Source organism: Bos indicus, chromosome 5, assembly GCF_029378745.1.
Source record: "Bos indicus isolate NIAB-ARS_2022 breed Sahiwal x Tharparkar chromosome 5, NIAB-ARS_B.indTharparkar_mat_pri_1.0, whole genome shotgun sequence".
NCBI classification, from domain to species: Eukaryota; Metazoa; Chordata; class Mammalia; order Artiodactyla; family Bovidae; genus Bos; species Bos indicus.
The window spans coordinates 116,254,747-116,278,038 of NC_091764.1; the positions used below are offsets into that span (position 1 = coordinate 116,254,747).

The 23,292-nt window shown below is 41.0% G+C and overlaps 1 protein-coding gene across 1 annotated transcript in view; it reads right to left on the bottom strand.

The window, feature by feature from the left end:
- Positions 1–50: 50 nt before the first annotated feature.
- The window catches only part of SMC1B (structural maintenance of chromosomes 1B), an 82,219-nt gene continuing 58,977 nt past the window's right edge, over positions 51–23,292 (bottom strand). The window contains exons 16-25 of the mRNA XM_019960169.2: positions 22,280–22,421; positions 21,339–21,484; positions 19,611–19,764; positions 16,033–16,131; positions 10,554–10,710; positions 9,890–10,044; positions 7,212–7,363; positions 5,217–5,286; positions 2,053–2,163; positions 51–598 (exon numbers count right to left, since the gene is read on the bottom strand). Coding sequence (XP_019815728.2) covers positions 497–598; positions 2,053–2,163; positions 5,217–5,286; positions 7,212–7,363; positions 9,890–10,044; positions 10,554–10,710; positions 16,033–16,131; positions 19,611–19,764; positions 21,339–21,484; positions 22,280–22,421 — 1,288 coding nt within the window. The 3' untranslated portion in view covers positions 51–496. The remainder of the gene's footprint in view (positions 599–2,052; positions 2,164–5,216; positions 5,287–7,211; positions 7,364–9,889; positions 10,045–10,553; positions 10,711–16,032; positions 16,132–19,610; positions 19,765–21,338; positions 21,485–22,279; positions 22,422–23,292) is intronic.

Here is a 23,292-nt window from a genome sequence, read left to right on the forward strand (position 1 = left end):
AATTTCATTTAAAATTTTTTTTGTGTTCCTAAAATTGCAAATTGCAGACATTTGAAATTAAGAGTTTTTTATTGGCATTTTCAATATTGACTAAAGTTCCTCTGAAATAACTTTACATGAAACAGATTCAACACACTGTAACTATTTAAAAACCATGAGTTTCCCTTAAAGATCACTTAAACATACAAGGCAAGATCAGAGTAAAGATGATACAGTATTCAAAATTTTCTGACCGGCTTTCAGAATGCAAGTTTAAACTGTAGTGGTTTCTTTGTTAAACTCAATCAAAGCTGACTCTCATGGGACACATTACCTCCTGGAGTGGGGCCTGGACACTCCTCAGTGGTGAGCTGCAGCATCTTTGCCTGTAACAGTCAAGCTCTTCCACAAATGGCACACAGGCCGCCTGGCTTTTGCTCCAGAAGCAGTCTGGGCCTGAACTAAACAGACTGGCCTGAGCACTGTGACTGCTCCCGGCTCGAGGGCACTCTAGGTCTTAGTGGGGCTTGCGCTGTCTCCTGCTGCTTTCTCTGCCTTCAGTATCTGGATACTGAGAAAGATCTAGGGTCAAAACTCGGCTGAACATGCAGTCGTCGTACTGAAACGGAGAAAAGACAGTTAAAAGTCAGTTCCAGTAGAGAGTAACAGCTATTAATGTAAAGAGCCATTAGTGAGTCTGGATTTGCATTTTAAAGGAACCTCTTTATAACCATCCGAGAAGCTGTTACTTCTCCATTTCCATCAGCTTTATGTTTTGTTTTTGGTAAGGGTACCATAGTTTGGGTGAACTCCGGGAGCTGGTGATGGACAGGGAGGCCTGGTGTGCTGTGATTCATGGGGTCGCAGAGTCGGACACAACTGAGCGACTGAACTGAACGGAACTGAAGGGTACCAGAATGTGCCACCCAAAAATATGCCTCTTTTGCATGTGGATTGTTTTGAGCCAGAGGCTACTGAGAATCAGCAGATACAGGAGAAGCTCTAAAAGCTGAGCACAAGTTTCCCTTCTGTAAAGGAAACTGACATCTATGTGCAAGGGGACATCCTTTCCACTCTGAACTCTTCCTCAGTGGAGAAGGCGCTCGAATCAGCAGAGCAAATCCGACTGGACAATCCTTGTTTACTGTGCTTTCTCGGGTCCCTGTCCCGTTGCTTGCCTTCCCTTCCCAGAAGCCCCAAGCCCCTTCTGCTTATTTCAGCCTAGGGTGGGCTACAAGTCCAAGTTCTTGCCCGCTCTGAGTTACTCACTGCTAGGTGTGCCCACTTGTATGCACAATACACATTAGTGACCTGTCTGGTGTGACTGATAGGGCCCAGCTGAGACCTGGGCTCAGCCCTGAATAGTTCGCCGCTCCTCTACACTGGCAGTGAGAACTTCCAGTTCTCTTCCAGTGACCCCCTGATATTAATTAGGCACAGGAAGGGAAATCTATTTTTAAACTTTTTTTTTTTCAGTTTTTAAAAAATTTAATTTTTATTGCAGTACCGTTGCTTTAATTTTTATCTTAAAGGAAAACTCAGGAAGTAAAACCTCATTGTCCAAGAACTGAATGATCTAAATGAGTTGCTCTGCTCCATTAGCTCAGCTAAGTACTTTCAATGGCTTAAGAAACTGAATTACAAAAATTACTATACAACTTGGAACTCTGTCAAATTCTTTGTTTTTTCTTTTAGTAGCTTTGGAAGATAAATGGCTCCTTGTTAGCTCTACAACAGTGCGTTTGTTGTTGCTAAAACATTCAAACATTATAGAAATATGGAGGAGGGTATCAACAGTTTACCCTGTGTAAGTTAATGTGCACTACTGTTTTAAAAACAAAATTATACTCACTGTTGTGCAGTTTTCTATTTGCTTTTTCACTTAAAATATAACTTAAATTTCTGTGTGCTGCCATAGAAAAATATCTAAGTAGTTACTATTAAGTCTCATTTGACTAAAAAATATTTAGGCCTATATTAATAAAGTGCAGAAATCAAACAGTGTCTATACTAGGAACTTGTGGTGTCAGGACACACTATAAGGTGACTTTATCTGTTTTTACTTATCTTTACCTCTGGATAGATGCCTATCAGTGCATCAGCTTTGGAATAGAACTCCTCTTTCAGGGAAATGATTATCATCTGAAACTGTTCCTGAGTCTGCTCTTTAATATAACTTGACACCTGGGAGGAAGCAGAAAGCACGTTTCATCAGTAAGTGAGGCCTCCTCTCTGGGGGCTTTGAGGACGGATTCTGCAGCTCTGAATCTGCCCATTTTAGGTGACAAGGCACTTACTTCTCTTTCTGTAAACTCAATAAATCCACTACAGAAATGGAAATAGTTCAGACTGTAAAACAAGAGATTAGTAAAAAATATATATAAGGCTCATTAAATCTACAATTGAAAACTTGGAAGAATATTTTTAAGAATAAAACTCTAACTTAAGATACCATGATGTGAATAGGCAATCAATCTTGACAATAAGGTAAAACTACCACTCAGATATTTCTAGGGTAAAGGGTGGTATTTAAACTTCCAACTTCCTATATTGCCATCAAAGCCTCGAGATGAGAAAAATATGGCAATTATATATACATAATCCATAATCAACTCATTTGGTTAGAGGGGAACTCAAAGACTTAATTCTAAGGAATGAGAATAAGAACAAGATAGACTGCATAGAAATGGGTCTTGGTGGACAGACTCTACTCAGAACTTGGAAAATTATGAAGAACAATTGGGACTCAAATTACAGTTTAACAAGTTACTTGCCAACACCCTGGATTTCTCTGCAAGTTTACAGTATGTCTTCTCCTGACTGCACCCAAGAAGTGAAGGACATATTTTGGAAGCAGGAATGGCAGCTTCAGTTGAGGAATGAGTCAGCAGTTGAGGTGAATGATGAGAGGGAGAAAATGCTTCAGGCTAAGAGGCTGAATTCATGGAAGGACCTCCCCCATTAGAGGCAATGGTAGCCACTGTGAGACAGGTCTTTAAAAAGTCTTGGGGTGTTGACAGAATGGAAGAGGAGACAGGATACAAAAATGTAAGGCATGCATTTTGCTAGGAGTCACATGTGATAGAGGCTGGGTACCCTGACCACAAGCGGGACTGGAAGCTGCTTCACAGTTGCTCATATTGCATCATGCTCATACTCAATTCAGCAGTGGGGTGCCAGGAACGTAATCTCAAAGGGAAACTGGAAATTAAGAGGCTTTTAGTACCTAGGATAGAACATATTACAATAGAAAAGAGTAGTAAGACCTAGTTCTTGAAGATTCCACTAATACAAACATCTAAATTTTGCTAGAAGATATGGATACCTTGGGCTTCCCTGGTGACTTAGCAGTAAAAAATCTGCCTGCTAATGCAGGAGATGTGGGTTTGATCCCTGGTTCGGGAAGATCCTAGAGAAGGAAATGGCAATCTAATTCCAGTATTCTTGTTTGGAAAATCCCAAGAACAGAGGAGCCTGGTAGGCTACAGTCCATGAGGTCACAAAAGAGTCAGACACAACCGACTGACTGAACAACAACGGAATGCACTTCAGTTCCCCTTCAGAGAAGGCGAGTGTCCGAAGTCCAGTGATAGAGCCACCCCTGCCCCCACACAGGATACGGGATACAAAGCGCTAAAAAATTCTCCCAAACAAGTCAGGCCTTGGAGTCCAATTAGCTGACGCAGATTGGCTGGCATTCCAGAGAGATGAATCAAGACTCTCTTTTTATTCCTGTGTTTCCTTTTCCCAGTCACCCCGACATCTCTCACAGGTCACAGACGTGGCTCTGGCCTGTTCTCTACAAGCTTCAGGGGACTCTGGATCTAGTTCCTAACTTTTGTGGGTGTGGCATCAATGTGCTATTCTTATGTATGCCGTGACATGTTCAAACAGCAAGGCCCTATAGAGAGCTGGGTTAGGTGAATACAGCCTGGGAAATGCTGGAAGATGACACTGTTCCCAGCAGAAGTTACCCCGGGCTGCAGCTCCTAGAAAGCCCCTGCGTCTCCCAGGATCACACAAGAGGCTCAACAGAGAGAGATCAAGGGAGATCAACTGCACAGACTCAGGGTGGTGCCCAAGACTCAATACACCTCTCAGGGTTGGACTCAGTAACCAAGTTTGTAAGACTAAAGTATAACCCAGAATGCCAACTTAACAAATTACTAGAGACCTTCTCTGTCAGCATGACCAGAGCTGCTGCTGCTGCTGCTCTTAAGTCGCTTCAGTCGTGTCCAACTCTGTGCGACCCCATGGATGGCAGCCCACCAGGCTCCTCTGTCCCTGGGATTCTCCAGGCAAGAACACTGGAGTGGGTTGCCATTTCCTTCTCCAATGCATGTATGCATGCTAAGTCGCTTCAGTCGTGTCCAACTCTGTGCGACCCTATGGACAGCAGCTCGCCAGGCTCCTCCGTCCACAGGATTCTCTAGGCAAGAATACTGGAGTGGGTTGCCATTTCCTTCTCCAATGACCAGAGCAGCCTCCTTATAAACAGCTATAAATGCAAAGTCCAGTCATTTCCGGAAGGCTGATGAACCTAGAATCAAAACCAGAAGTTTAATTCGTCTCCTTTCAGAAATGGATGGCTCTGGCAATAGGACCACGGCCCAGGGTCTCTGCAGGATGGGGCCGCCAACGTTTGCCTCCATCCTGTGGTCACCTTCCAGTCAAGTCCGAAATTTAGTCAAGATGGCTGAGACGTCTGAGAGTCTGTCACAGGCGGCTCTGTCCGTCTATGTACTGATCTTTAAGGCTGATTTTCAGTTATGTCCTTCGTTCCCTCATGGTCTCAAATACTGAAAACAGGATTAGGATTATGTGCAAATGCACTGATTGGAGACATTTTAATAAATGAAGGGGACCAAAATTTTGAACTTTAATTCCTTTGGGATTTTATTTAGGTATGTTATTTTGGACTTTATTAGACAACTAATTTGGTCCTATTTGCCATGTGGTCTACTTTTAAGGACCCTCTAGGTCCCAATACCCAGATTTGGGGAAAAGCAAGTCACTCAGCAGCAGTGCTGTGGATCCAGCACAGTGATCCTGAGTCCCCTAAACCCTGAGTGAAAACTACTACCCTGGATCATCTTGTTTTTAGATTTTTAACTTAGATTTTGCCTTTATACAGCAACTATCAAACTATGTTTGCTCAGGGTAAATTGCCTTCTGACTGCATCCTGATCCTTGAACTGTAAACACTGCACTGGAAGTTAAATCAGAAAGGAACTTACTTTGCCAATGTTAGTATTGTCCAGGGCTGCATCTACTTCATCTAAAACAAAGAATGGAGCAGGCCGAAAACTAGAAAAAAATTACAATCAAGTCAGTTACAACTTTGTTTTACAAGACTTGGAGGACAGGACTAAGAATATTCAGAATAAATAAAACATGTCCTTTCGTCTGCCTTTGTCTAGGTCACCAATGGCCTCTGTCAATAAATACAGTGCTCAATTCCCAGTCCACATCCCTTCAAAGGAAGGTGGATGGAACCAGGGCAGTCCTCCCTGACTTCCTCTGACGTCAAGGACACCATGATCAACTCCCCGCCCCACCCATTGCTCCAGGCCCCAATCTCTTCTGTCAGCTCCTCCACAATCTCTTAACTTCTTGACACTGTGGTGTCTTTGGGGCTCAGTGATCAGAGCCCTCTTCTATCTAACTAGCTTCTTTGATGATGTCATCTGCTCTCAAGGTTTTGAGTATCATTCATAGATGGAATGCTCTCACACTTCTACTGACAGTTCTGACTTCTCAAACCCTTGCCTCACTGGTCCAGTGGCTTACTCAGCTCCACGTGGGTATCTGCTCAAACTCAAGCAAAATCAAACTTTTCACCTACCCTCAAACCCACCCCCGTCCTGTGCTCCTCTCCAGTTCAGTTAATGGCAGCTCTTATCCCTCTAGTTGATTAGGCTCCCTCCTACCCCACGCTGTGTCTGCTCCCACACTGGTCTGAACCGCCACCATCTTCCGCCCTGATTGCTACCACAGCTCCCTAACCTGCGCCTGCTGCTGCTGCAGACAGTCTGTTCTCTACAGGCACCAGGCTCACTCTGGCCTCAGCACTTTGCTCTGCACTCATGTCTAGAATATTCTTCCCTTAGAACGCTCCTCTAGAACACTCCACCCATGTGACTTGATCCCTTAATTTCTTCAAATCTTTGCTCAAATATTACCCTTTCAAAAAGTCCTCCCCAGAAGACTTTAATATTGCAAACCCTTCCCTGTTACTACTGCCATTGCCTCGTCTCTACAGCATCTGTCATTTTCTAATAGTCTCTATATTAGAGAATTAGTTTCCTAATACACCTTATTTATCATCTGTCTTCCCCAGCTAAAATTAAGTCTCTTTGAGGCAGGGTCTTTGTTTTCTTCACTGCGGTCTCTCCTATGCCCATTAACACCACTCGACACAGTAAATATTTAACAAATATCTGTTGAATAAATGGATGGGGTGACACCCAGGAAGAGTCGTGTTCTGCTCAGATTCACTCCTGTTACAGTCCCTGCCTCCTCCATTTCTCAAAGTCTTCCTGCATTAGTGGCATCTTCTTTTGCTTTCCTATCATCACCAATTCTTTTTCCTTCTTGGGACCAGTAACAAACAGCTGTAAAACTTGGGTTGATCTTTCTGATCATGAAAACAGAGAGGCTCTATTATCCATACCACAGTTCTTCATCTAGTGCTTTGGATGTTGAAAAGTTAATTGCTTTACTTTTAGCTAACATCTTTCCTGTGATTTATTTTACAAACACAAGTGTCACCATCATCAGTGGAAATGAGGAGGTTAAACTTTTTTCCAGAAGAAATACTTTGCTTAACATCCCTTACTAAATAGCACATCTCTGAATGTGGACTAGGAAAATAACATAAAAGTTAGCTGTTTTTATTTTGTTTGGATTTGTTGTTGGAATTGTTTTTTGGCAATCTTAAATTCAAATCTGGCCATTTGCTACCCCCTTTTCTCCTTTCTTTTCGATTAAGCTGGACATTAGTAGCTTTTGATAATAACAAATTGAATAAAAATCTGTCAAAGACTGAATTCTCTCTTAAATTTGCTGTCTAAATTATTACAGGCCCATAGCATAACCTGAATTGTCTGGCTGAAAAAAATAGCTTTGTATGACGTACGCTGCATAAAGACAAGTAGTAAGTAGATCTTCTGTAGGAAGGGCCATTTGGCCTCTGCCCTGATGCACAGTCAGAGGGCTCACTGTGACCATACCTGTGCACAGCAAACAGGAGTGCCAGGGCTGCCACGCACTTCTCTCCCCCGGACAAGTTATCCATCGGCATGAACCGTTTGCCTGGGGCCACACAGTTATAGCTAATTCCCTCCAAGTAAGGCTCTTCTGGGTTCTCTGGGCTAAGAAATGCCTGAAACACATGTTATTTATTTAGCAATATCAAAAAAGCTATTGGTAAAGTTCAATTTGGAACTGCAAAATACTACTGGTTTTTATTTTTCTCCGTTTGATGGAAAAATATACCAATACTTGTAAATAATGTATTCAGCTCTACTTATAATCAGAGATAACAAAGTTTACTGGGTAGGGAATACAGGGAAAACATTCTAACACATAAAAGATCAGATCTTCCCATCAGTCTGCTGTTCATAGTGCAGAAGCATATGCTGCAGTCAAACTAAAACAGTCTTCATTCAATTCTTCCACTGGTCCTTTCATCAAATCTTTACTGAATACCTGTTATGGGTCAAGTTCTATAGGAACAGAGATGAATCCTGCCCTCAAGGAGTTAATAGGTTTCTTCTAGTCTTACTTTATAAAAAATAAGTTAATTTTTGGATTAAAGATCTAAGACCAGAAACTATAAAACTCCTAGAGGAAAACATAGGCAAAACACTCTCTGACATAAATCACAGCAGGATCCTCTATGACCCACCTCCCAGAGTAGTGGAAATAAAAGCAAAAATAAACAAATGGGACCTAATTAAACTTAAAAGCTTTTGCACAATGAAGGAAACTATAAGCAAGGTGAAAAGACAGCCTTCAGAATGGGAGAAAAGAATAGCAAACGAAGCAACTCACAAAGAATTAATCTCAAAAATATATAAACAGCTCATGCAGCTCAATACCAGAAAAATAAACAACCCAATCAAAAAATGGGCCAAAGAACTAAACAGACATTTCTCCAAAGAAGACATACAGATGGCTAACAAACACATGAAAAGATGCTCAACATCACTCATTATCAGAGAAATGCAAATCAAAACCACAATGAGGTACCATCTCATGCCGGTCAGAATGGCTGTTATCAAAAAGTCTACAAACAATAAATGCTGGAAAGGGTGTAGGGAAAAGGGAACCCTCTTACACTGTTGGTGGGAATGCAAACTAGTACAGCCACTATGGAGAACAGTGTGGAGATTCCTTAAAAAACCGGAAAGAGAACTGCCATACGACCCAGCAATCCCACTGCTGGGCATACGCACCAAGGAAACCAGAATTGAAAGAGACACATGTGCTCTAATGTTTATCACAGCACTGTGTACAACAGCCAAGACATGGAAGCAACCTAGATGTCCATCACCAGACAAATGGATAAGAAAGCTGTGGTACATATACACAATGGAAAATTATTACTCAGCTATTAAAAAGAACACATGAATCAATTCTAATGAGGTGGATGAAACTGGAGCCTATTATACAGAGTGAAGTAAGCCAGAAAGAAAAACACCAATAGAGTATGAAAGAGAAAGTGAAGTCGCTCAGTCGTGTTGGATTCTCTGTGACCCCATGGACTGTAGCCCACCAGGCTCCTCCATCCATGGGATTTTTCAGGCAAGAGTACTGGAGTGGGTTGCCATTTCCGTTTCCAGAGTATCTTCCCAACCCAGGGATCGAACTGAGGTCTCCTGCATTGTAAGCAAGACGCTTCACCATCTGAGGCACCAGGGAAGTCACGAATGTATATGAAATTTAGAAAGATGGCATCGATGACCCTATATGTGAGACAGCAAAAGAGGCACAGATGTAAAGAATAGACTTTTGGACTCTGTGGGAGAAGGCGAGGGTGGGATGATCTTAGAGAATAGCATTAAAACATGTATATTATCATATGTGAGATAGATCACCAGTCCAAGTTCGAGGCATGAAACAGGGCACTCAAAGCCGGTGCACTGGGACAACCCTGAGGGATGGGATGGGGAGGGAGGTGGAAGGGGCGTTCAGGATGGGGACACATGTACACCCGTGGCTGATTCATGTCAATGTATGGCAAAAACCACTGCAATATTGTAAAGTAATTAGCCTCCAATTAAAATTAAATTAATTAATTAAAAACACCACCACCACCATCACCAAGTTATTCTTGGTTGAAATTCTAAGTATGTGATTCAAGATTACTTCAGTCATAAAAGAATACCGAGAGAAAGAGGGAAACTCACATATATATGACCTGGTCTACATCTTTTGTCCATGTCCAACTGCACAGTATTTGCTGTGGATACTGATCACGGAATGGAAAGACCAATACGACAAGGGGCGCGTCTAGACTTGAACCCTGCCTCTAGTTCCTTCCCTCTCCACAGACCCCACATCAACCTTTTTCCCCTACATTACCCTAACTCTACTGCAGAGACCACTGACAGCTCTACAAAGTCAAATCAGTACAGATCACAGAATTCCAGAACTGAAAGAGAACTTGGAAACCAGATGATCTAACCCACGCATTGTGCAGATAAAGAAGCAGGACCAGAGATTTTGACTTGCCAGGCTGACTAGACCTAGAACACAGGTCACTGTGATAACCAATTTTCACGAGCTGACTTTACCCAGTTAAGTGGGTTACTCAAGAGAGAGTGATGGTGATTTATCACCATTAAAGAAAACAATATCAAGTAACACAAGTTCCTACTCATATTTGAGGGTGAGAAATACATACTTGGGCACTGTTGTTTCTGCAGAGCTTCTTGTAGATTTGATCAATTGAGACTGAGATGTGCTCAAAACACTGGTTGAAAAGATCGTATCTCCTTTTTTTCACCTGTTCAAACTCTTGCCTACATATTCTGGCTTCCTTTCTGCTGGCCTCAAAAGCTAAGAGAGAATCAATGTTCTTTATTTTGAAGATCACCAAGGGCTTTTCTTATTTTAACTTTAAAGCATAAAACATTTTTTAAGCTAGATTTTGAGTTTGGCCATCTTGAATTAAATCTACCTTCAAAACATCTCAGCTACTATTAAGTCCAAGAAAATGACTATTAAAATTGATGAGCTCCTTTTCTGGGTAGGGCTGATTTTTAAATAATAACAACAAATTCCAACAGAGTTATCTAATATGCCTCTTGTGCTGCTATGAAATAAGACACTGTTCAAAAATAACCAATACACCTGTTTTTAAATTAAAGCAAAACTCTTTTCAAAAAGGAAGAAGTTAATAATTCAGTATTAAAAGTACATTACTATAAGATAACAGAGAAAAAAAATATATATATATAATCAAAACAAAGGTACAGTTTAGGGGGGATTATTGGTAAATGTTACAGAAATCAAAACCCCTAATACCAACGAATATGATCTTGCTATCAACTAAAGTTTAATTTCACCGTCTATGGACTCCTGAAACTTGTCTCTGACAGTCTTCAGGTTCTCCACGGCTCTTAGGTTTGGGGCTGCTGTCTTCAACAGGATATCTTCTTGGGATGCTACTTGTTGTAGGAGGAGTCTAAGCTGGGCCTCAATTTCTTTATCAGATTGTAGAGCCTATTATTGGCAAAGAACAGCAATGATTAGCATGCCACTTAGACCCAAACTGCTGCAGTAAGTAGGCACCGGGCCCTTCAGGGTATGGCCCCTATTTCTCTCGCTCTGCATCCAGCCCTGCCAGCCCTGGCAGCCCTCTCTGAGCCTGCAGTGCAGTTTGGGGCACTACTGTGGCTTCCTGGGTTGGCTGTGCCTTTTCATAGCTCAGGCGTCATGGGTGCTGCCCTCTTGGAACACGCTTCACCTTCGTATTTCTTAATCTGGCTAAAAAAGTAAACAATTCATGTTATTGCTTCTTTTAAAATTTTTTTTTAAATTGGAAGATAATTGCTTTATAATACTGTGTTGGTTTCTGCCATAAATCAACATGAGTCAGCCACAGGTATTCATATGTCCCCTCTCTCTTGAACCCTCCCTCCCATCTCTCTCCCCATCCTACCCCTCTAGGTTGTCACAGAGCACAGTGTCACAAAAGCAAATTCTTACTGGCTACCTATTTTACATATGGTAATATGTATGTTTCCATGCTACTCTCTCAAGTCATCCCACCTTCTCCTTTCCCCACTGTGTCCACAAGTCTTTTCTCTATGTCTTCATCTCCACTGCTGCCCTACAAATAGATTCATCAGTACCATGTTTATAGATTTCATATGTAGGAATTAATATAAATATTTGTCTTTTTCTTCAACTTATTTCACTCTGTATAACAGGCTCTAGCTTCATCCAACTCATTAGGACTGACTCAAATGTGTTCTTTTTAATAGCAGAGTTAATACTCCATTGTATATATGTACCACAATTTCTGTATCCATTCATCTGTCAATGGACATACACTCGTTCATTAAAAAATACTGATCATCTACTATGTATGAGGATTCAGTGATGAAAACTACTCTGTCCTTGCCCTTAAAGAGCTGACAGGGAAGGCAGACATGCAAACTGGTGTTGACAACAGTGTGAAGCCCTCCACCAGGTGAGCGTGAGTACTATGGGCAGAAGAGATCCAGCCCGTCTGGTTGTTGTTGTTCAGTCACTAAGTCATGTCCAACTCTCCGTGACCCCGTGAACTGCAGCATGCCAGGCTTCCCTGTCTTTCACTATTTCCTAGAGTTTGCTCAAACTCATGTCCATTGAGTCCAGGATGCCATCCAACCATCTCCTCCTCTGCTGCCCCCTTTTCCTCCTGCCCTTAATCTTTCCCAGCATCAGGGTCTTTTCTAATGAGTCAACTCTTGGCATCTGCTGCCAAAGTATTGGAGTTTTAGTATCAATTCTTCCAGCGAATATTCTGGGTTGATTTCCTTTAGATTGATTGGTTTGATCTCCTTGCAGTCCAAAGGACTATTCAAGAATGTTCTTCAGCAACACAATTTGAAAGCATCAATTCTTCGGTGTTCAGCCTTTTTTATGGTCCAACTTGCAAATCCATACATCACTACTGGAAAAACCATAGCTTTGACTATACAAACCTTTGTTGGCAAAGTGTTGTCTCTGTTTTTTAATATTCTAAGTTTTTTATAGCTTTTTTTTTCAAGGAGCAAGTGTCTTTTAATTTCATGGCTTCAGTCACCATTCACAGTGATTTTGGAGCCCAAGAAAAGAAAATCTGTCACTGTTCCACTTTTCCACCTTTTATTTGCCATGAAGTGATGGGTCCAGATGCCATGATCTTTGTTTTCTGAAAGTTGAGTTTTATGCCTGCTTTTTCCCTCTCCTCTTTAACCTTCATCAAGAGGCTCTTGAGTTTGTCTTCACTTTCTGCTGTAAGAGTGGTATCATCTGCATATCTGAGCTTAATATTTCTCCTAGCAATCTTTATTTCAGCTTGTGATTCACCAGCCTGGCATTTCACATGATGTACTCTGCATAGAAGTTAAATAAGCAGAGTAGCAATATACAGCCTTGACGTACTCCTTTCCCAATTTCGAACCAGTCCATTGTTCCATGACTGGTTCTACCTGTTGCTTCTTGTCCTGCATACAGGTTTCTCAGGAGAAAAGTAAGGTGGTCTGGTATTTCCATCTCTTTAAGATTGTTTCACAGTTTGTTGTGATCCACACAGTCAAAGGCTTTATCATACTCAATGAATCAGAAGTAGGTGTTTTTCTGGAATTCCTTTGCCTTTCCTATGATCTAATCAGTCAGTCAGTTCAGTTGCTCAGTCATGTCCGACTCTTTGCAACCCCACAGACAGCAGCACGCCAGGCCTCCCTGTCTATCGCCAACTCCTGGAGTTTACTCACACTCATGTCCATTGAGTTGGTGATGCCATCCAACCATCTCATCCTCTGTCTTCCCCTTCTCCTCCCGGCTTCAATCCTTCCCAGCATCAGGGTCTTTTCCAATGACTCAGTTTTTCACATCAGGTGGCCAAAGTACTGGAGTTTCAGCTTTAGCATCAGTCCTTCCAATGAATATTCAGGACTGATTTCCTTTAGGATGGACTGGTTGGATCTCCTTGCAGTCCAAGGGACTCTCAAGAGTCTTCTCCAACACCACACTTCAAAAGCATCAATTCTTCAATGCTCAGCTTTCTTTATAGTTCAACTCTCACATCCATACATGACTACTGGAAAAACGACAGCCTTGACTAGATGGACCTTTGTTGGCAAAGTAATGTCTCTGCTTCTTAATATGCTGTCTAGGTTGGTCATAACTTTTCTTCCAAGGAGTAAGCATCTTTTAATTTCATGGCTGCAATCACCATCTGCAGTGATTTTGGAGTCCCCCAAAATAAAGTCTCTCACTGTTTCCACTGTTTCCCCATCTATTTGTCATGAAGTGATGGGACCAGATGCCATCTTAGTTTTCTGTTGAGTTTTAAGCCAACTTTTGCACTCTCCTCTCTCACTTTCGTCAAGAGGCTCTTTAGTTCTTCTGCTTTCTGCCATAAGGGTGATGTCATCTGCATATCTGAGGTTATTGATATTTCTCCCGGCAATCGTGACTCCAGCTTGTGCTTCATCCAGCCAGCATTTCAGATTATGTACTCTGCACAGAAGTTAAATAAGCAGGGTGACAATATACAGCCTTGACGTACTCCTTCCCCTATTTGGAACCAGTCTGCTGTTCCATGTCCAGTTCTAACTGTTGCTTTCTGACCTGCATACAGATTTCTCAAAAGGTAGGTCAGGTGGTCTGGTATTTCCATCTCTTTAAGAATTTTCTACAGTTTATTGTGATCCACACAGTCAAAGGCTTTGGCATAGTCAATAAAGCAGAAATAGATGTTTTTCTGGAACTCCCTTGCTTTTTTCATTATCCAGCAGATGTTGGCAATTTGATCTCTGGTTCCTCTGCCTTTTCTAAATTCAGCTTGAACATCTGGAAGTTCACAGTTCACATACTGTTGAAGCCTTGCTTGGAGAATTTTGAGCATTACTTTGCTAGCGTGTGAGATGAGTACAACTGTGTGGTAGTTTGAGCATTCTTTGGCATTGCCTTTCTTTGGGATTGGAATAAAAACTGACCTCCTCAAGTCCTGTGGCCACTGCTGAGTTTTCCAAATTTTCTGGCATATTGAATGCAGCACTCTCACAGCATCATCTTTTACGATTTGAAATAGCTCAACTGGAATGCCATCACTTCCACCGGCTTTGTTCGTAGTGATGCTTCCTAAGGCCCATTGACTTCACATTCCAGGGTGTCTGGCTCTAGGTGAGTGATCACACCATCGTGATTATCTGGGTCGTGAAGATCTTCTTTGTATAGTTGTTCTGTGTATTCTTGCCACCTCTTCTTAATATCTTCCCATGCTTCTGAAGCCTAGCCTGAAGGATTTTGAGTGTTACTTTGCTAGCAGGTGAAATGAGCACAATTGTATGGTAGTTTGTACATTCTTTGGCATTGCCTTCCTCTGGCATTGGAATGAAATCTGACCTTTTCCAATCCTGTGACCATTGCTGAGCTTTCCAAATTTGCTAACATATTGAGTGCAGCACTTTAACATCATCTTTTAGGATTTTAAATAGCTCAGTTGGAGGTAACATTTAAACTAGAACCTAAACCATGAGCAGAACTAACTTGAGTGAGGAGAGAAGGGAAAAGTGCGGCAGGCATTACCTTCCAGGAAAACTTTCTTGACCCCGTAGAGGCGTTATTTAACATCTGATAAAGGTGTGTTTTAATTCATTGGAGGAAAGAATTTTTTAGAAGATGCCGAGTAAATTGGTTAATTTATGTACCTTCTAAGAAAGATTCTTACCTCATACTATATATAAAAATAAATTTCAGATAAATTAACTAAGAAAAGAAAAAATCATTAACAGGAAGAGAATATTTATAAATAGTTAGTAATGTTGTAGGGAAGGACTTATTAAATATGAAAGCACTAAATAGACTATAAAATAGATAAGAGGTTATTTTCTGATTTCCCAAAGCGCCACAATTAACAATAAAAGAACTCAATAAATCTAACAAAATATATTAATATTAAAAATATGAAATAAAAAGACGTGGTAGTTATTGCTACTTGACATCCATTCTCCATTTCTTCCTTTCTAACAAAGCCCAAGTTGGCCATGTCTCCCTCATAGGGCCCATGAATCCTGCTTGGCCTAAGCTAAGTCCATCCCACTCCAACAGTGACTGGCCAGGAGTGAACATGTGACCCGATTCAGGACACTGTGATGACAGGACAACCGCTGGACCTCTGTGGAAAAGCTTTTCTTCAACCTTAAGAACAGCACCACTACAATAGGTGCTCTCTCTTCTCTGAGGGTTGTGGTTGTGTTGGCTGGAAGGCAAGAAAGGCCAGAGTCATTTTGTCCTCATAAAAGCAGCAGCTTCAGGACAAAATCAAAACACAAAGCAACATATGGCTACAGGGGTAACAGAAACAGAGTCAGAGCTATTAAATTAAACAGACCATGAAACTCGATTTCTGGTCTGTGCTCTGCTGCTATGAAGAGCTTGTCACTTCCTGAGGTACTGCACTGAGACGCCGACAGGGTAATTCAGGATCCTGAAGTGTGTTGGCTACTTTTGTGTGTTTCAGGACTTTTCTCAATGACTTTTTTTATTCATTGTGAATCTTCAAGAGGAGGGAACAGCCTTTCAAAATACTGGCAGAAACTTTTCTTCTTCAACAAGATCTTTCATGGTATTGGTATTCTACAGACTACAGAGGGAGAAATGCTGATATAAACACTTTAAATATTTTAAGCATTTTATATGTAACCTGTTTATACTATTTCTTTAAAAACTATTAGGAAATCTACTTACCCCCCAAACTATGCTCTGTCATCTAAAAATTATTCTGTAGGATTTATATATTCAGTATTCCCATAAGTTAGTCATAAACAACAGAAATCTTTCAGTTACCTTCAAATCCTCTCTTAGAGAGCTGTAGTCCACCTCAATAGCTGCTTCTTTTTCATATATATCAGTTGTTGCCTGGGTACCTTCTGCTTCAGTTCCCAACTGAAAAACACACGAAGCCCTTTCCTTGTTATCTGAAAATGGGGCTGTCTACTCATGTGTCTGTCCCAAGTCCTCCAGTTGATGGCCGAGAAGATAAAACAGCCTTATGCAGGCCTCCAAGGCCTCGGCTTCCCCTTTAACTTCACTCTGTGTTAGTCTCCCTGCTCCAACCAACCTGGGCTCCTTGAACAGACCGTGTACACATCACTTAGGGCTGGCGAAATGCCCTCTGCCTGGACACCCTTCCTCTACACGTCTGTATCTCTTCATCTTCTACCTCGTCTACTAGCCAGCTGCCTTCTCTCAGGACATCCAAGGCCTCTGCCTCAAGTTCTCTTTATTTCCCTCCCTGCTTTGTATCTTCTTTAGCCTATATCACTACCAAACACATGAATATTTTACTGTCTGCCACTTTTTCCCCCAGAAGAACGCGAAGGAAGGGATTTGGGGTAGTTACACTCACTGCTGTAGTGTCAGTGCCTACTGCAATGCTGGAAACATGTATTTCAGTTTCAATATATGTCACTCTGAACGAAGAAAGAGGAGGAAAGAAGGAACAAATAAAGAAGCACTTATTCAGCTGCAGGCCGGCTTTTGGTGTAATGCTGACACCAAAAGCAAGACCTACAAATTAAGCGAAAACCCTTTCTCACTCTTTTACAGATGTTCTCACCTGAAACAAACCAATAAAACTACCTTTGGAAGTTAAGTCCACATGTTATATATTTACACTAAAACGGTTCACACGGAAGGGGAATTTGAACACAAGGGTAACACTGAACCCCTGAATCTCACAACTACTATTTATGATTCAACATTGTACTTTGTATTAAGTTTCTATGTGAGTCACCTAATGCCTTGCTATTTGAAGTGTGATCCGTGGGCCGGCGAGAGCAGGCCTCACCTGGGAAACAAGGTCCCCAGGGGCTTCACGTGCATGTGAAGGGTTTGGGAACCAGTGATCTGGTACAGTCTTTCCCACAATATAAGAATTTCCTATGAGAATTCTGGCAGATGTAGGTAACTCATCCCATGTCTGAACACATCCCATGGAAGGGAAATCTCAGTTTTACCTTACAATAGTTGTGAGACGATTCCTACAACTGCATAAGACAATTAATTCTATGTGGTGATCCTTGTCCAGCCTTCTGGAAAGAGACAATGTATACCCAATGCCTTTTCTGTTTTGGACTTTAGATGACCTTGTACAGCACCCTCATTACATGGCTGCTGTCCATGAGGCTGCAAAAGAGTCGGACATGACTTAGCAACTAAACACCAACAACTAGATGTGCTTGTAAAACTTCAATCATGGACTCACCACTAGAGGCCTTCCCTCCTTCTAGCAGGAAGTGCTCCCTAGTAGAAGAAATCTGACTCTGTGTCCTCCACCCCCAACCCCAGTGTCCCCCTGAGGATTAGAAAGAACAAGTATGTTCTGTCCTCTGTGGCAGACCTTCTTCTACTGGAGGGGAATAACCATATTCCCCAAGAATTCTCTTCCCAGCATGACACAGTCTGGGCCTTTTCACTATCGTGGACACTTTACTCTCAGAAAACATCATGCTTTAGAAAGTAAATGCAATATTCCAATGTGGTTTGACCAGCACAAAGTAGAGCAGACCTATCATTTTCTAGATAACGATTCAGTATTAATCCAGCTTAAGGTATTAATACCTGCTTTGAAATAACCACTATGAATATGAAAGTCATTCACCCTAATAAACAAGTAAATAATTTCACATTCATGGTGGGCACATATGTTGGAGAATACTTCTGAAAGTTCACTAACTGAAAAAACAATAGGACCAAAGCAGCAGCAGGAATGCTTGACCAGCAGCATTTACTTAGATGTCAGGCACTAAAGCTGCTGCTGCTTCCACACTATTCAATGACAAACCTCTTCTAAAATTACAGCCTTTTAAATAGACTTTCCATTTCTCTCTATATTATTGTGAGTACTGCTTTTCTGCTTCCATCCACTTCTTCTGTTACAGACCCTCCCTTCCCTCTTTCTGCACCCTTAAGAGTGGACACATGATCCAGAATGAACCAGTCAGAGTTCTTCCTCAGGATTTTTCTAACTGAGGGCAAGAGAGAGGTGTCTTCCCGCTCTGGTCAAAGCTAGTGGTTACAGCTGCAGCCATGTGAGGAAAGCTGATCTGAACAAATAAAGCCAATACATATTAAGTTCTCCACAGTGTTCAAATTCCTGGACCATGTCACAGGGGAGGCAGCCTCCACTTCAGTCCTATCCCCTGACCTCCCATTCCCCCTTTAAAGCCATCTGAGTGGGGCTCATGACATTTGTGGCCAGTAAAGTGGCTTCTCCTTTCCTTCCATCTGGGATGTACTCTCTGCTAAAACAGAGAAAAAAGACTCTTTTTTAGGTTTAGTTGTGCAGCTTACAGTATATTGGTTCTCTGACCAGAGATCCAACTGGGGGCCCTGGCAGTGAGACTGCCAGGGAATCTCTCCCCTTCCCCAGCAAAAGACTTTTGAGTGTAATATAACACCAGAATTATGCTATGAGAAGTAGTCAAAATCAGCAAGAGAAAAACTGTTTCACAGCTGCTTCATACTGAAGAAACCAAAGGACTGAACGCCTCTTCTGGAGTAGAAACTGGAGGGAAATGCATGGATTTCCGACTGGTGACAAAGCAGAAAGGGGAGGAGGGAGGTGGAAAGGGGACTACAGGGAAGAGGTCACTAAAGATTTAAAAGATAATTTGAAAGGTAAAAGAACTAACTATGTTCACCATCCTCTGCCTTAGCTAATAGTAAGATACTCTTCTTGAACTATGTCGTCATATCTTTCCTCACATGAGCAGCAGAACAAAGGGTACATAAGTGTCCCACCGACCTCAAGAGTACTGTGTAGTATGTATGTGATGAGAAAGCAAAGGAAGCTAACAGAAAAATGTCCACCATGGGGAGACTTCAGTCTCCCCTTTTGACTCCCTGGGTATCTATTATCACCTTCCCCACACTCTCATCGCCTGGACACTCAGTGAGTCATGTTTCTACTGAAAAGGACCTCAAGTTGTTGGTGAAGATGCAGAACGAGATCCCTCCACACACCACTGACGGTGTTCCCAGAGTACAGCACTGCTCATGCTGTCAGGCATGTGCCCCTGCCCGAAACGGACTGTGGCTACCCCATCTCTCCAGAATGCCCCTGAACTCCCATGGCTTTAGTTCCGATTCCTCTTGGGTGTCTATATACAGGTAAGAAACTGGTCCTATGGAGCTAAAAGGATACGGATTAGCAAGAGAAATAAGAGAGCTATACAAAGTGCCCAGTCTTCTGGAATGAGGATCATTTTGCCCTTTTCCCTTCCCAGACGAGATGTTTTTTCTGCTAATAAAGCTTTAGAATAAGACTAAGAGTCTGCATGGCTACAACTTCACTAAGCAAACAAAGGCCTACATAAAGTTCCACACAACTGCACATATTTTAAAATCACTTGCTAGAGTACCTCCACTTCAATGATGTCATCCAGAGACCCCAACAAAAGAACTATTTCAATGTCTTGAACTTTGCAGTCAAGCAACATGTTATGCTTCTCTAACCGATTCTGTTCCAGAGAACTCTGAAGGATCACAACTTCTTTTTGCCATTTTCCCACTTCCCTGCAAATACACAGATATGAAAAAGTGATTATATTTTACTAATTACATAAAGTTCCATCAGGAAGAAAAACATGTTTATAAATTTACATGAAAAAACTTTTTTCTTTCAAGTGCTGTTAAGTTGCAGAGTTAGTCCATGAATGCTTGTAATTTAAACTTTAACACTCCTGACAAAGGCCACGAATATAATTATTTAATCCAAGGGAACATTTCCAATAATATACTTTACTCAGGCTAACAACAATACAGTGCTCTTCCAGTTACCTTATTTTTAAATCTGTACAATTTTTCAAGGTGTATCTCTCTCAATGTAAGTTCTACATTTTAGAACCTCAAACCAAGAGAAAGTGTCTGTTAGCAAGATAAATGTCTTACCAATTAAGTCATTACACACCTAATAGTCTAAACTTTATTACTACCATCACCACCACTAATGCAAGGCCTTCTATCTTAATGAGGGCTTAGGAGTCTTACCAGCTGAAACAAAAGGGGGGACTTTAAAGAAGACCCAGAAAACTAAAAATAAAAGAAAATAAATTAAGAATTATATGGTTTTCAAGAATCTGATGATAGAGATGTGGTTCTATTTAAATTAAGTATGAGCCAAAAAAATCATGCATAAACAAACTAAATTCCACTCAAAAATCTTAGACAAAGAATTTTCTGGCAGCATTTTGAAACACTAAGACTTTGAACATTGTGAAATATTCAAGAGTTTGAGCAAAAACAGAACTCACTGCACCTGTTCACTTATGGTTGTGTCAATCACACAGGAGAGCAGATGTCATTGGTTCAACAGGCCAGTGGACTCAAAGTGCTACTGATCATCATCACAGCAAATACACGCTCACTGAATGTCAGGTACTGTTCTAAGAACCATATGAACTCATTTAATCCTTACAACTGTTCTATGACATAGGCACTATTACCATCCCCACTTTACTAATAAGAAAATGAAGGCACCATATATAAGCAGCAGACCTAGGGCCTGGAACCATGTAGTATGGCTCCAGATTCGACACCTCACTCGCTATGCTGTCATACAGACTAGCAGGGCCTTCCTAACAGGAAGGGACTGGTGTCAAGGAGATTTATGGTAAGGAAGCTGAACCTCCAATACTCTGGCCACCTGATGCGAAGAACTGACTCATTGGAAAAGACCTTGATGCTGTGAAAGACCAGAGGCGGGAGGAGAAGGGGATGACAGAGGATGAGATGGTTGGATGGCATCACCGACTCAGTGGACATGGGTTTGAGTAAGCTCCAGGAGTTGGTGATGGACGACACGGAGGCCTGGCATGCTGCAGTTCATGAGGTTGCAAAGAGTCAGACATGACTGAGCGACTAAACTGAACTGAACACTTTGTATAGGTTTCTCTTTACTCATTTAAAAGTACTATACACTCTAAACAACTAACCACCTCTCTTGGTTTTTCCCCTAAGTTGCAATGCTTGACAGATGCAATAGGAGACCAAAAGCCACATAAAGGTACATATTCAAATAATAAAACTTCTATAATAAATTTCAAATTGATGGTAAACATTTTTTAAACTCTTGATAAACTTTTAATCACCTATCAATGGCCAAAAACTTCTTTCGTTCCTCTTCAATTTGAGCTTGGACTTCCTCAACGTTGGTATTCTGAGTGACAAATTCATCCTTAAGTTGCTGCTGTTTTTCCATGAGTTCATCCACAATTTTCAGACAATTTTCTTCAACCTGTATGGAGATGATTCACATTACAGGCTTACCATCTTTTATATTAATAAGGCCAACAGGTCATTTTATTATTAATACAACCATCCCAGTCATTCCAAGACAAACCCTGTCCTGCATGCTGCCAGAGCCTCCACTGTAGAATGTGACCCACTCCTGTTTACACTACCAGGTAATCACTACCTACCTTTCTCTTTCACTTTGGATTCATTTCCCAGCTTGCTGTCATCTGACTTCTGTTTCCACTGTCCAGTGAAAACATTCTTCCTACCAGACTTTACCTTCTTGGCTTTAACTTTAGCCTTTTCACTTTAACTTTGCTCACTTCCTTTCTCCTCACACGCTGGGGATCGTGGCTGTCTTCATAACTAAGGCAACCACTCCTTCCAGAACTCCATCCTTGCTCCCCCGCTCTTCGCTGCCTACTCTCTGAATTTACATAATGGATTCAATCTACTCCAATAAACCAGCCTAGACTTCTCCTGTTATCCATGTACTCACTAACTATCTGTCGGAAATTGCTGTTTAGATGTCACAAAGGGAAGTCATGCTCCACAGGTCCAGAATTTTCTCTCCTTAATCTCTCCTCCTATCCACCAATCACCCAAATGAGAATTCAGAACCATCCTCTCAACATCTAGAAAGTCATGAAGCTGTGCGGATTTTACATCAAGTATTTCTCAAATCTGTACCCCTTCCCCACCTTCTATCACTATTAGAGCTTTTCAGGAACTCAACACTTATTCATCAAAGAAAGTCATCATTTCAATGACACTTTGGTCACGCATCATTCATTACCTTCTTTAGGTGATCAGTGTCTTCTCTACCTTTCTCGATGGCTTCTTTTAATGTGTTAATCTTATTCAGTTTCTTCTTCAGATGATTACGACTATATTCAAGTTGAATATTAAGCCGAGTTTTTTGTTTCTCAAATTCTAATCTAGTATAATACAAGTGGTAAACAGAGTCCTTTAATTTTTTTTCCTTTTTATTTATTTTTTAAATTTTATTTTATTTTTAAACTTTACAATATTGTATTAGTTTTGCCAAATATCAAAATGAATCCGCCACAGGTATACATGTGTTCCCCATCCTGAACCCTCCTCCCTCCTCCCTCCCCATACCATCCCTCTGGGTCATCCTTTAATTTTTAAAAAAATTTTTTGTTTTTATTATGGAAAACTTCAAACACAAATATAAAAAAAAGACTACAATGGATTCCCATACAGCTATTACCCAACTCTAATTAAGTAATTCATGGTCCATCTTCTTTTACCTATAATCCCACTTATTACTCCTTCCCATCACTATTTAAAGCAAATTTCAGACATCATGTAATTTCATCAATAAATATTTTAATGTTTCTCTGAAAGTGAAGTGACTTTAAATACATAACCATAAGCTTCTATAGGTAGAAATGATAACAACCTTAATATCAAAGTGTTATCTTTGCCAAATTTCCTGATTCTCATTAGTTTAAAAAAAATGGTTTGTTTGAATCAGGATTCATATACTGCATATGAATGCGTTTCTTAAATCCTTTACAATCTATAGTTTCCTTATCTTTTTCTTTAAGTTACAATTCATATGTTTATTTTATTTAGTCAATTAATCTTTTCAAATAGTAGTTCATTCACAAACTCCAAACTTGGGAGTTCAAGAACATGTTCTTTCCTGATGTACTTTCCTACTATGCGAGATTCATAAACTCCCCATAAAGAAGTCCAGTATCAAAAAGACAGTTTCTTCAGTAAGTGGTGCTGGGAAAACTGGACTTCTTTTATAAGTAAAAGAAGGAAATTAGAACATCC